This window comes from Equus asinus, chromosome 23 (genome assembly GCF_041296235.1).
Source record: "Equus asinus isolate D_3611 breed Donkey chromosome 23, EquAss-T2T_v2, whole genome shotgun sequence".
In the NCBI taxonomy this organism is placed as follows: Eukaryota; Metazoa; Chordata; class Mammalia; order Perissodactyla; family Equidae; genus Equus; species Equus asinus.
This window is the reverse complement of record NC_091812.1, coordinates 20,095,676-20,108,052: the sequence shown is the minus strand read 5'-3', so window position 1 is coordinate 20,108,052 and position 12,377 is coordinate 20,095,676. Positions and strand designations below refer to the sequence as shown.

The following is a 12,377-nucleotide window of genomic DNA, read 5'->3' as shown; positions in this document are numbered from 1 at the left end:
ATTAACTATCATAAAGATAGGAAGATTTTCCTGATTTTTATTTCTTACATTTTAAATGAAGTCCAGTTATTTAGGTTCTATGGCACATTCAGTAGGATTTTTACAAGTTTGCTAGAATTGCCATAAGATTTTAATGTGGGTTTTTAAAAATCAAAGAGGTTACATTTTCCAAACTGACCTTAGAGTATAAGAATGCATTTGGATGTTTAAATAAAGAGTATTTGTGAGGCTGGCCCAGTGGCGCAGCAGTTAAGTGAGCACATTCCGCTTCGGCGGCCCAGGGTTCACCGGTTTGGATCCGGGTGTGGACGTGGCACCGCTTGGCACACCATGCTGTAGTAGGCGTCCCACATATAAAGTAGAAGAAGGTGGGCACCGATGTTAGCTCAGGGCCAGGCTTCCTCAGCAAAAAGAGGAGGATTAGGCAGCAGTTAGCTCAGGACTAATCTTCCTCAAAAAAAAAAAGAACATTTGCTACTTTTGTACACTTTTACTATTAAGAGAGATATTTTGAAGATGTCTAAAAATGTGGTTAAACAAATAGTTTCCTTAGTTTCTAGTAAATTATTCGTGTTTTCAAATAAACTTGGGATATGCAAATAATACTTTTAAGATAATTTTTAAATTAAATAAACAAAAAGAAAATTAGTATTTGTCAAGGGTCTACGTTATGCTAGATGGTGACTTGGAATTTTAAAAATATCTCACTGAATAGATGATTCCTTTTTCATGAAGGAACTAAAGCTCAGTGAGATTAAAACCTCTTCCCAAGATGATATGGGGCATTAAGTAAACTCTGACATTCAACCCCAGGGCCTACCTCGATCCAAAGTCTATACTCTTTCCACTAAGCCACAGGAAAAGGCAAGACAGAGTAGGTAATTTACACAGTGTTCACTTTACAAATAAGATTTAATTTGCAAAAACAGAGTATGTGTGCGACAACTCAGGCAGTGGCATGGAGATGGATGGGCCCCTGCAATGGTAACCCATGGACTGAGGCCAACCCTGATTTTGCCACACCCTTTAAAGATTTTTACATACGCTTTATAAACTACATTTTTATTGTTTACTATTTATTTAAAAGTGTTTAACTGTTGAATATATTCATGTTCATGTACTGTTCTTGTGTTCAAAATTTGGAATAAAAAAGCAACAAACTTCCTTAAGAAATACTGATGAGGGGATGGAGTGCTCCAATAATTGACCAATGGCAAAAATCAAGGTTACAACACTATGTGACAGCGTCTAAAAAAGAGAAGATGGTAACTTTAAAATGACACTTACTTCCCTAACAACAATCCAGCTACTATTCTACCTGTGAGATGCCCACGATCTCATCTTAGCTAGGAATTTTTTTAAAAGTACTTATCTGCTTCCCTAACAGGCTCAAGGAAGCAGGACTGAGCAAAGAGAAGGTGCCTCTCCCCAAACAGACCGCTGTCCCCCCAGGCAGACGAGTTTATCAAGCTGCCTTCACAGTAAGCCCTGACATGTGGCACTACATACGATGACTGAGTCCACAGGCAAAGGCCAGTGAAAAATAAATGAGAGGAGATAACAACAAGTTGACATTTATTGAGCCTTACTACACACCAGGCATCCTTCTCATCACTTTATGGGAACTAATGCTGTAATAATCTTCACAACCCTACAAAGTGATTATTATTATTGTCTCCATTTTACAAATGGGGAAATTGAAGCACTGAGTGGTTAAGCCTTCACCCCAGGTCATAGAACTAGTAAGCAGAGGAGCTGGGATTCAAACCTCAGCAGTTTGGTATCCATGTTCTTAACTACTATGTTACTCTGTCTCTCACAGAAAAAAAAGAACAGAAAAGGAAGTTTAAGACAATTTTTCAAAGAGATATACAGGGTGAGGAATGACATCAATCATTTCTCCATTTGCTGTTTAGTGGTATCCAAAGACTAGTCCTGCAAGACTGCAGATCAAAAACAGAGAACCCATTTTTAAAATTGGGAAACACTGAATATTATGTCTCTCGCTTTGAGATTCGTGCTAGACAATAGCACTTTCAAAGTTCTGAGAAGGTTTGGGATTAGGAAATCTGTCTGCTTTTCCCAATCTAGCATTCCCCAAAATAATCTGATCACAGTGCCTCTTCTCATCAAGACTGCTAATATCTTTGGGAAATCATAATCTGGACAAGTTTAAATTTAGAGTTTCCAACAAACAGAGAGAAAAAGTTACCAAGCACCCCACCCTCAAGCGGTGGGTTTTGTGGGCTTCCAATTTCAGCCACCTTAGAAGCATGAAGGAAAAACATTTCCTGTCACCAACTCCTACATGTGTCCCAAAGTTCAACCCTTCAGTAACCTGTACACCAGTTTCTTATACCAATGAGGAAGGGCCAGGCCTGCGCTGACTAGGAAGAAAGCAGGGCAGAGTTACAGCCTTTAAAAAAAAAATCCGTGATTTAGAAAGTATTACTTTAAATGCCTATAGTTAAATATCAAAAACTTTGTAGTAGAGCAGGAATTCTCATCCTGCTCAGCATAGTGTGCTCAACAGAGACCCTTTTGGCATGTCTCTCAGATCCTTTCAGAGTGTTCTTGAGGTCAAAACTATTTTCCTAATAATACTAAGATGCTATTTACCTTTTTCACCATGTTGACATTTGCACTGATGGTGCAAAAGCAATAGTGGGTAAAACTGCCGGCTCCCAGCACAAATACAGGAAGAGTCACCAAACTCTACTAGTAATCACTGTACTCTTCACTGCTGTGCACTCACATTAAAAGCAAACAAATGCCAACTTTACTTAAGACTATCTTGATAGGGCCAGCCCTGGTGGCCTAGTGGTTAAGTTCGGTGCACTCCACTTTAGCAGCCCAGGTTTGGGTTCTGGGCACGGACATACAGCACTCGTGTGCCAGTGGCCATGCTGTTGCGGCAGCTCACATACAACAAGAGGAAGACTGGCAACAGATGTTAGATCAGGGTGAATCTTCTCAGCAAAAAAAAAGAATATCTTGATAAAGCAATAAAAATTATTTTATTAAATCTCAACACTTTACTTTTTTTAGTATTCTATGTGACAAAGTGGGAGGTATGCATAAAGTAGTTCTGCTGCATACTGAAGGGGAATAGTTGTCTGTGGGGGAAAAGTCTTGTGTAATTGTTTGGGTTGCAAGCTGAACTAGCCACTTTTTTCATAGGGCACTATTTCTACTCTAAAGAATGACTGACAGATATGGTTATTCACACTTGGGTATGTGGCAGACATTTTCTCGAAAACAAGAATTGTCATTTCAAGGAAAACAATTAATGGTAATTGTTGCAAATTATAAAATTTGAGTTTTGTACAAAAATTTTGGAATTTTGGAAAACATTTCTGCTACTAAGGGCATGACAGCTTCCAATACTTAAAGACTTTGCTGGAGAGATCAGTGGTGATATTAATGAAAATGATTTTTTTATATTGTATAATGAAATGTGTCAAAATTTGGAAGATCTGCATAACTTAGTAAACAAATGTTTCCCAAATGCCCAGTGCATGATTCAAAATCATGTGTGGATAAGAGATCCATTCAAAGTACAAGACAAAGACCAGTGTATTTTAATGTATAGATCTTAATCTAACAAAATCGTTTCAAATCTCACATTGCAAATAACCTTTAGGAAATTTCTGCTTGTTGAGTTTTTTTTTTAAAGATTTTTATTTTTTTTTCCTTTTTCTCCCCAAAGCCCCCCGGTACATAGTTGTATATTCTTCGTTGTGGGTCCTTCTAGTTGTGGCATGTGGGACGCTGCCTCAGGGTGGTTTGACGAGCAGCGCCATGTCCGAGCCCAGGATTCAAACCAACGAAACACTGGGCCGCCTGCAGCGGAGTGCCCGAACTTAACCACTCGGCCACAGGGCCAGTCCCTGCTTGTTGAGTTTTTATGTAATATCAAGGAAGAATATCTACACTTATCTGAAAGTCATTAAAATATTCCTCCCTTCCAACTACAAATCTATATGAGGCTGGATTTTCTTTATATACTTCAACTAAAACAACATATTGCAACAAATTGAATGCTGAAGTAGATATGAAAATCTGCCTACGTTCTATCAAGCCAGACATTGAAAGAGATTTGCAAAAATGTAAACAATTCCACTCTTGTGTAATTTTTTTTGTTGTGGAAAATGTTTTTTCTTTCACGAAAAAATGTTCTTTATGTTAACATATAATTGAGTTATTATGTTAGTTTTGAATGAATTAATAGTTTAGACTTCTTGTTTTAATTCTAATATGGTAAATATCAATAGAAACAATGGGGGACCTTGATTTTAAGAGTGTAAAGGAACTTTGTGAACAAAAAGTTCGAGAAATGCTGTAATAGAGAATAATACAACTGGATTCTTTCTAAGACATATTAAAAGGTATTGAGGAAAGATTTCTAACTAGGCAGCTCTTTTTTAACTATGTTTCCCTATTTTAAAAAACTTGGAGAACATCCATTTGCCCACCAGATTGCAAACTCCACATAAGCAGAACTAGGTATGTCTTATGCTCCACTATTTCCCCCATGACACGTAATCTTCACTCAATAAATATTTTTTGAATGAAAAGTGGGGAAATGTAATTCTGAACTCAATATACAGATATGCGATATGTATACATGTACATATCTACATCACTTAAATATTATCACATATGATGATTTGTTTGTTTAAAAAATCAATACTCCAAACTCAAAGGATGAAGTATTTTTTTCTTTCAAGAACCACTGACCCATAGAAGGATAAAAACTCATTAAAGTATAACTTAGTTTTGTTTCTGAAATTGCATTTCTTTTCATCCTCTAATGACAAGGTCCACAAAATTCTATTTAATGAATATAACAAATTAAAATATATTTTACCTAAAGGAGAAAGGAGGAGGAGCCAAGAAGGTTATAAATTATGAGAAAGCAATAGAAAGAGAAAGGAGAAAGAAGCAGAGCAAAGGCAAATGAGATTTTACATATAATCCTTTTAAAAAAACTTCTGAAATTCCAAAATGACACTCACCCAAATAAATTTAGTCCTTAAGCAAGTTACTTATAAAAGTAGTAAGTACCTGGCATTTCTTAAGCTCTCGCTTCAGCTGGAGAATTGTAATATGCTGTGGTTCCTCTTCCAGGTTTCCATTGCCTTGGTTTCCTCTGAAGGAGGTGAGAATTGCCTTCCTGACGTCCTGGGTCATGTTAAACCACTCCTGTAGTTTGTGTTGCTGCTTTTGGTTTAGTCTCACAGCATCTTTTAAGTCCACTAGGAATGTAAAGGCTTCCTCTATATAATTTTGGTACCCCAGACATTCTCCTTGTAGCTGAGCTACTTGCTCCTCAAGAGAATGGATCCTATTTTTATCAGGAGTCCCCTCTCGAGGGATCTGGCTGCTTTGGCTGATACTAGCCTGCTGGCTTTGCAAAGCTTCTCGAAGCAACTTAATCTCAAATTCCATTTCGTCCATTCGGTCTGACTCTGGGCTGAAGTTTAAGGTGGGTTTGTTTCTAATGTTGCGTGCTCTGTTGGCATATTTGAGAGAATTTAAGGACTCGTCAAAATCCGAGGAGGATGGGCTGACACAAGTGATCATGACAGTCTTGGCACTGCCCCCCAGAGAATCTTTCAGAAGCCGGGTAATTTTAGCATCCCTATATGGAATATGTGAATTCTTCCTGCGCGGGTCCCCAAGAGCACTTATTACATTTCCTAAAGCCAGCAACCCACTATTGATTTGAATGGATTCTTTGAACCGTTCACCAGTATTCCCTGTTTTGGTTACTCTTTCTGATCCAGCCAAATCCACAAAGTGGAACTTTGAGACAATATGCCGACGGGAATAGCACGATCCATCTTCAGTTGCCTCTACATTTTTCTCCACTTGACAAATGCTGATTGTAAAAATTGCATGTGATCTACTGGAGTGCTCGTTCATTTGAGTGGTACCGGTATGCCTGGCCGCATTCCCCATTTCCAGGAGACTGATCACTTCATCAGCACTCTCCACCTGGCACTCCTTGGCCCCAACAATCACTTAAAATAGCAATAGCAAGTTTTTAAAACAAGTTTTAATCAAAATCTAGTATAGTTAAATTAACCACAGAACAGTTTACCATTTGCTAAACTGCCCAGGTAAAACAGTCCCTTTTAAAAAAAAATCAATAGCACTTCAAATAACAGTAACATCAGCATCATTAAATAATTTTAGATAATCTCCCAAAGGAACTATTTTAATGGACAACACTCATTTTGATGTTTAAATTCTAAAAGATATAAAATATATATATATTTTAAACAATCCAGGGGCCAGTCTCATGGTCGAGTGGTTAAGTTTGGGCGCTCCGCTTCAGTGGCTCAGGGTTTCACCGGTTTGGATCCTGGGTGTGGACCTAGCACTGCTCATCAGACCATACTGAGGCAGCATCCCACACAGCACAACCTGAGGCACTCACAACGAGAATATACAACTATGTACTGGGGGGCTTTGAGGAGAAGAAGAAAAAAAAATCTGGTTTATTTGGAGTCACATATCATGCTCAATTCTTTAAGATGGCTGACAAAAGAAAAACTCTTTATACCAGTATTTTGATTTGCAGAGTCTAACAGATTAATTAAAAGGTAATAGGGTAATTAAACATATAACTCAGAAGAATTAATCAGTACTAGATTAGCTAAAAGAAATTAGTTTCTTATGAGTTTCGTTAATATTCAAGCTATCCTTAGGTTTAAAATTTTCGGTATTGTGGGGTCATAACCAATGATAAATGAAAAATTCAGTAGTATAAGTTGGTTATTCATTTTAAAAACAGAAATGTAGATACAATATCAGAGTAAAACAAATGAGATGGCAATTCAAAAAAAGCAAAAATGTTTCTATTTCAATGGGAGAATAAGAAGCAAAAATAACCTAAGCTTAACACCCACAGTATTTGTTTACATCCAAAAATATTTCAAAAAAGGAATAGGTGGATTTCGGATTTGAATGAGAGCAGTAAAGCTCCTATTCTCTTCTTGAATTACAGTACTCCGCTTCCTCTTTAATCAGATCCTGTCATGTCACTGTTTCTTTGAAAAAACAACCATTTCGCTTGTATTATTTCCATCATGACACCTTTCTTAACAATCTAGTTAAAGTTCTAAAGTACCTGTGCTACAGACAGTGCTAGAATATCAGCAATTCCAAAATGACACTGTAACTGTAAATCACAGAACCAACTTCTACAAAGTTTCTCTAATGTTAGGCTATAGCTGACCACTATCTGTGGTCCTCAACATCACCGGTAAATCACATGGTAGGTTTACACAAAAAAAGTACCAATGCCAAGGCCTCATCCCAGACTAATTCACCAGAATCTCTAAAAAGTAGGGCCCATGGGGCCAGCCCAGTGGTGCAGCGGTTAACTTCACATGTTTCACTTCTCGGCGGCCCGGGGTTTACCAGTTCAGATCCCAGGTGCGGACATGGAACCACTTGGCACGCCATGGTGTGGTAGGCGTCCCATGTATAAAGTAGAGGAAGATGGGCATGGATGTTAGCTCAGGGCCAGGCTTCCTCAGCAAAAAGAGGAGGCCTGGCAGTAGTTAGCTCAGGGCTAATCTTCCTCAAAAAAAAAAAAAAAAAAGTAGGGCCCCAAAATCAGTATTTCTTAAAAAGCTTCCAAGGTGAGAATAATTGTGCAGCATCCAGGCTGGATACCAACCACCACTTCACACAGAGGAACTAAATAAATATGTCAAACAAATGCATTTTGGTTGTGAGTGGGACACTATATGAGATATATGGCAACCTGTCTTAAGACAATTTGTCATGTCCTTCCAAAATTTTTGCAAAATTGATTATCAGCTATGGAATATTTTGATCATTAAGTTTATCAAGAGTGATAGTGTATACTTTTGTATTGTTTCACTATTTTACAATAAACATGTATTATTCTTGTAACTTTTAGTAAAAGATAAAAGCATTCAATAATTACATTTCATAAGATACAGAAGATCAAAACATCAGTCTGAATTTGTCCAGAAAAGATAAAACTATACTGAGTTATCTAATAAGACCATAAACTACCATGCTTTCTTTCTAAAAAATAAAACAGAAACCACTTTCTTCAAACCCAGGAATGCCAGGGCTGCCAGGACGGAGCCTATAAGAAGGCAAGCTTTACTGCCCCCTGCAGGCTGCTGTTTGAATGACGACTGCCATCTTTGCTAACTGCTAGGAAGTTCCCCCAGAGTCACTCTGGCAAGATCCTTTATTTCCAGTATGGTTCTACTAAATGTGTTTTCTAGGAGAGGAAGACATTCAAGAACAGTCATTGTTATTAATAATATGGAAAATCTGGAAACAGCCTAAATGTCCAACAATGCAATATTAGTTAAATAAATTATAATACTTCAGGAAAAAAACTACATGACTAAGAAGAATCATAAGTTTGAAAAAATGACCTGGGAAAATGCTCACAATATAAATATTAAGTGAAAAAATAAGGGGGCCAGCCCCATGGCTGAGTGGTCGAGTTTGCCTGCTTCAGCAGCCCAGGGTTTTGCCAGTTCAGATCCTGGGCGCGGACACGGCACCGTTAGTCAAGCCATGCTGAGGCGGCATCCCATATGCGACAACTAGAAAGACCCACAACTAAAAATATACAACTATGTATCAGGGGCACTTTGGGGAGAAAAAGGAAAAATTTTTTAAATCTTAAAAAGAAAAAGTGAAAAAATAAGATGCAATACTATATGTGGGGTTGCAAGTATATTTAAAAAAAAAAATTACATGAGGGCTGGTCCGGTGGCGTAGTGGTTAAGCTCACACATTTCACTTTGGTGGCCCAGGGTTCACAGGTCTGGATCCCAGTCATGGACCTGTACGCCACTCATCAAGCCATGCTGTGGAGGTGTCCCACATACAAAATAGAGGAAGCTCAGCAGAGATGTTACTCAGGGTCAATCTTCCTCACCAAAAAAATAAGTTAATTAAGAATATATATATATGCATAGAAAAAGAAATCTGGATGGAAACACACCAAAAAGAAAAGTTGCTATTTCTGGGTTCTCAGATTAAAGATGATCTTTAACTTTCTTCCTTATACTTTTCTGTTTTCAAAATGTTCTATGTTGAACATATTACCATTTAAATCAGAACAGCAGAAAAGTATTATTTCTTAAAATATTTGCATTTTGACCCTCCCATTCTAACCTTTTCCCATTTCCAAACAAATGGATATTTATCAAGATTAACAGGTTGGTAGCACAGAAAGTCAGAGCTTGAGAAGCAAAACAAAGGCCAGGTAAAGGTCAATATGGAGAACTCTAAAAAAAAAGAAGAAAAAGAAGCTACAGGTGTTCTAAGACAAAAATCAAAACGAAAGGAGAGTTCTGGATCAACCTGAATGAACAGCAAAGGGAGAAGCCATCCCCAATCTCGGGGTAACTCTGGGAGGAAAAAAAAATTACAAAAACTAATTTAACCTATTTCACAGTCCCACTTAAGGTCAGCCCAGTGGGGGTGACAATTACAGGAATAAGCGTCTTGAATTACATCTTAATAACTTCGCCTTACCAACAATCAGTCTGAAATTCTACTTTTCACCTGGTACTGATGCTGTTAATTAATAAGCTATTCAATTTTAAAGTAAAAACAAATTCATTTGCTTCTGTCTCTTTTTAAAGATTCTTTGGATTATACCCAGAAATTGAATTAAATCATATCTATTTGCTAATGAAAGCTATCAATTAAGTAAGCTACTTTACCTGTGTTTCCTTTTTCATCTTCTCGGATGTGAAGATCCTTCACAGATGTCTCCAATTCTAGAAGATCTCTTAGGTCTTCCTTGTATACTTCTATATAGGATACTTTTATATTAAAGTCAATGCTAGGGTTTTCAGAGATGTTTTGAAATATCTCTTGGATAGCTCGAGGAATGATACCCTTTTGACCCTCCACAACTGAAGCTGAAAATTTAGAAAAAGAAACCACATCTGAAACTTAAAATATAAGAAAAGCTACAACCCAAAATTTATAATCAATAAATTTATTTTCTTACATTTCTCTATAAATTTTTTAAAACCGTAACCATAAAATTCATAGGTAAAAGTTTTCACATGCATGTCCTTACTCAAAATTCATTCATGCATTCATTCAACAAATATTTATTTAGTACCTACTATGTGCCAGGCAACATTCTAGGACCCTGGGAACCATTTGTGAATGAAACGGAGGAAAAAAATCCCTGTCCTTGTGGGACTGTACTGAGGACAGACGGACAATAGCAAGGTAGAATAACTGATAAGTGAATTATATGGTATGTTAAAAGTGATAAGTATGCGTGGAGGAAAAAATAGGACAGAGTCAGGGGACAGGAAGTGTGAGTGTATTTAGGTGGGAGGTACTTGCAACTTTAAAGTAGGAAAGTCATGATAGGCATCATTGAGAAGCTGACATCAGAGCAAAGACTTGAAAGAGGTGGCAGAGGAGCCAGGTGGGTATTTGAAGGAAGAGTGTCCCAGGCAGAGAGAACAGCCAGTGTGAAGGCAGTAAATTGGTGTGATCCATAAACAAGGAGGCCAGTGCGACTGGAACAGAGGAAGCAAGGGGAGAAGGACAGGGGATGAGGTCACAGGGATGACAGAGGCCAGACCATGTAGGTCCTTGTAGAAAAGGACAGGCTTTGGGTTTTATTCTGAGATGAGAGCCACTGAAGCAGAGCAGTAACTTGGGATTTAAAAGAGACAACTCTGGCTGCTGTGCTTTACATCTGTCATAGAAGGCCAAGGGCAGAAGCGGAAAGACCACTCAGGAGAACAGTGCAGTAATCCAGGAGGCAAGGGGGTTGGAGGTAGGTAATAGTGGCTCATACTAGGATGGTAGAAGAGAAAGGTGAGAACTGACCAGATTCTGGATTTATGTTGAAGGGAAAGCCATTAAGATTCCCTGACAGATACGATGTAGAATGTGAAAGAAAGCAATGAGTCAAGGATGACTCCACAGTTTTGTCATGAGCCACTGGAGTTGCCATCAACTGATATGGAGAAGAGTGGTTGTTGAGCTGGTTTAAGGGAAAAATGGCAGAGGTTCATTTTTTGACCTATTAAGTTTGAGATGTCTATTAGGCATCCAATTAGGAAAGTTGAATAGGCAGTTGGATATATAAGTCCAGAGTTCAAGTCTGGACTGGAGATAAAAAATTGGAAGTCAGCTACATATAGACGGTATCTAATGTCATCAGGCTGGACAAGATCAAGGGGAAAAGTAGAGCATCAGAAGAGAAGAGCACCAAAGACTGAGCCCCGGGAACTTAATTATTTATTGGTCCACTTATAAAGTATCAGCAAGAGAGTGTGAGGAACAGCCAGTTAAGTAGGAGGAAAACCAAGAATGTGGTGGCCTGTAAACTAAGTGGAGAATGTGTATCAAATTTGCTGAAAGGCTAGCATGATGAGAAATGAGAACTGAGCATTGAATTTAGAAAAGGGATGGTCATTTATGACATCTTAACAAATGGAGTTTCAATAGTTGTGAAGATGAAAGTCTGAATGGAATGGGTTTAAGAAAGACTGGGAGGAGAAGAACTGACAGTGAGTCACAGATGACACTTTCAGGGTTCTATTGCAAAGAGAAGCAGAGAAGTGCGATAGCAGATCGGGGAAGTGGGTAAAGAAAAGGTTATAAATTATTTTAAGATACAGTAAAACCGATTTATCCAGCATTCTCTCAATTAACACTAAAATACTATTAAAAATCACATCACTTTGATGAAAAACTATGTTCACAAAGATCTGATCACTATTTATGATTATTCATTGTTTAAAATAACATCTGAGTAAAGATTTTTAAATTTGATAATTCCCCATTTCCTAATTGACTGTTTCCTCAAGGTGAGCAAATTGGTCCTCTAATCCACTATGAGAATGTAAACGGGTACAGCCTTTTTGGAGAACCATTAGTATCAATAACATCAAAAGTTTAAATGTGATCACCCTTTGACTCAGATATAGTCCTAAAGAAATACATATGTACATACTCAAAGATGTTGTATAAAGATTGCTTGTAATTGTGAAAAGATTCCAAACAATCTAATAAATCTATTGGTAGGAGAATGACTAGTCAACAACGGTCTACAACATACCTACTGTTAAACAAATGTTAAAATCTATGAAGTAAAAAAAGCAATTGAAGAGTAAATCTCATTTGAGTAAAAGAAAACATACATATCTATGCAAAAAATACTTCTGAAAGAGTACACAAAAAGCAGTGGTTACCTGAGCAGAGTCAGAATAGGGAGAAAAAAAGAAAGAAAAACTTTTACCTTTTAGTTGTAATATTTAAACTTTTACCATTAGAAATAATTTAAATATGTAGTCTAAAACTAAATTAAAAATTTTAAATAC

General features: G+C 37.4%; 1 protein-coding gene across 5 annotated transcripts in view; it reads right to left on the bottom strand.

Annotated features, from left to right (window-relative positions):
- KIF27 (kinesin family member 27) overlaps positions 1–12,377 on the bottom strand; it is an 88,662-nt gene that overhangs the window by 65,327 nt on the left and 10,958 nt on the right. For all 5 annotated transcript variants that reach the window (XM_070495438.1, XM_014828522.3, XM_014828521.3 and 2 more), the window contains 2 exons: positions 9,741–9,941; positions 5,068–6,026 (listed from right to left, as the gene is read on the bottom strand). In XM_070495438.1, the coding sequence (XP_070351539.1) occupies positions 5,068–5,964 (897 nt within the window). In that variant the 5' untranslated portion in view covers positions 5,965–6,026; positions 9,741–9,941. The remainder of the gene's footprint in view (positions 1–5,067; positions 6,027–9,740; positions 9,942–12,377) is intronic.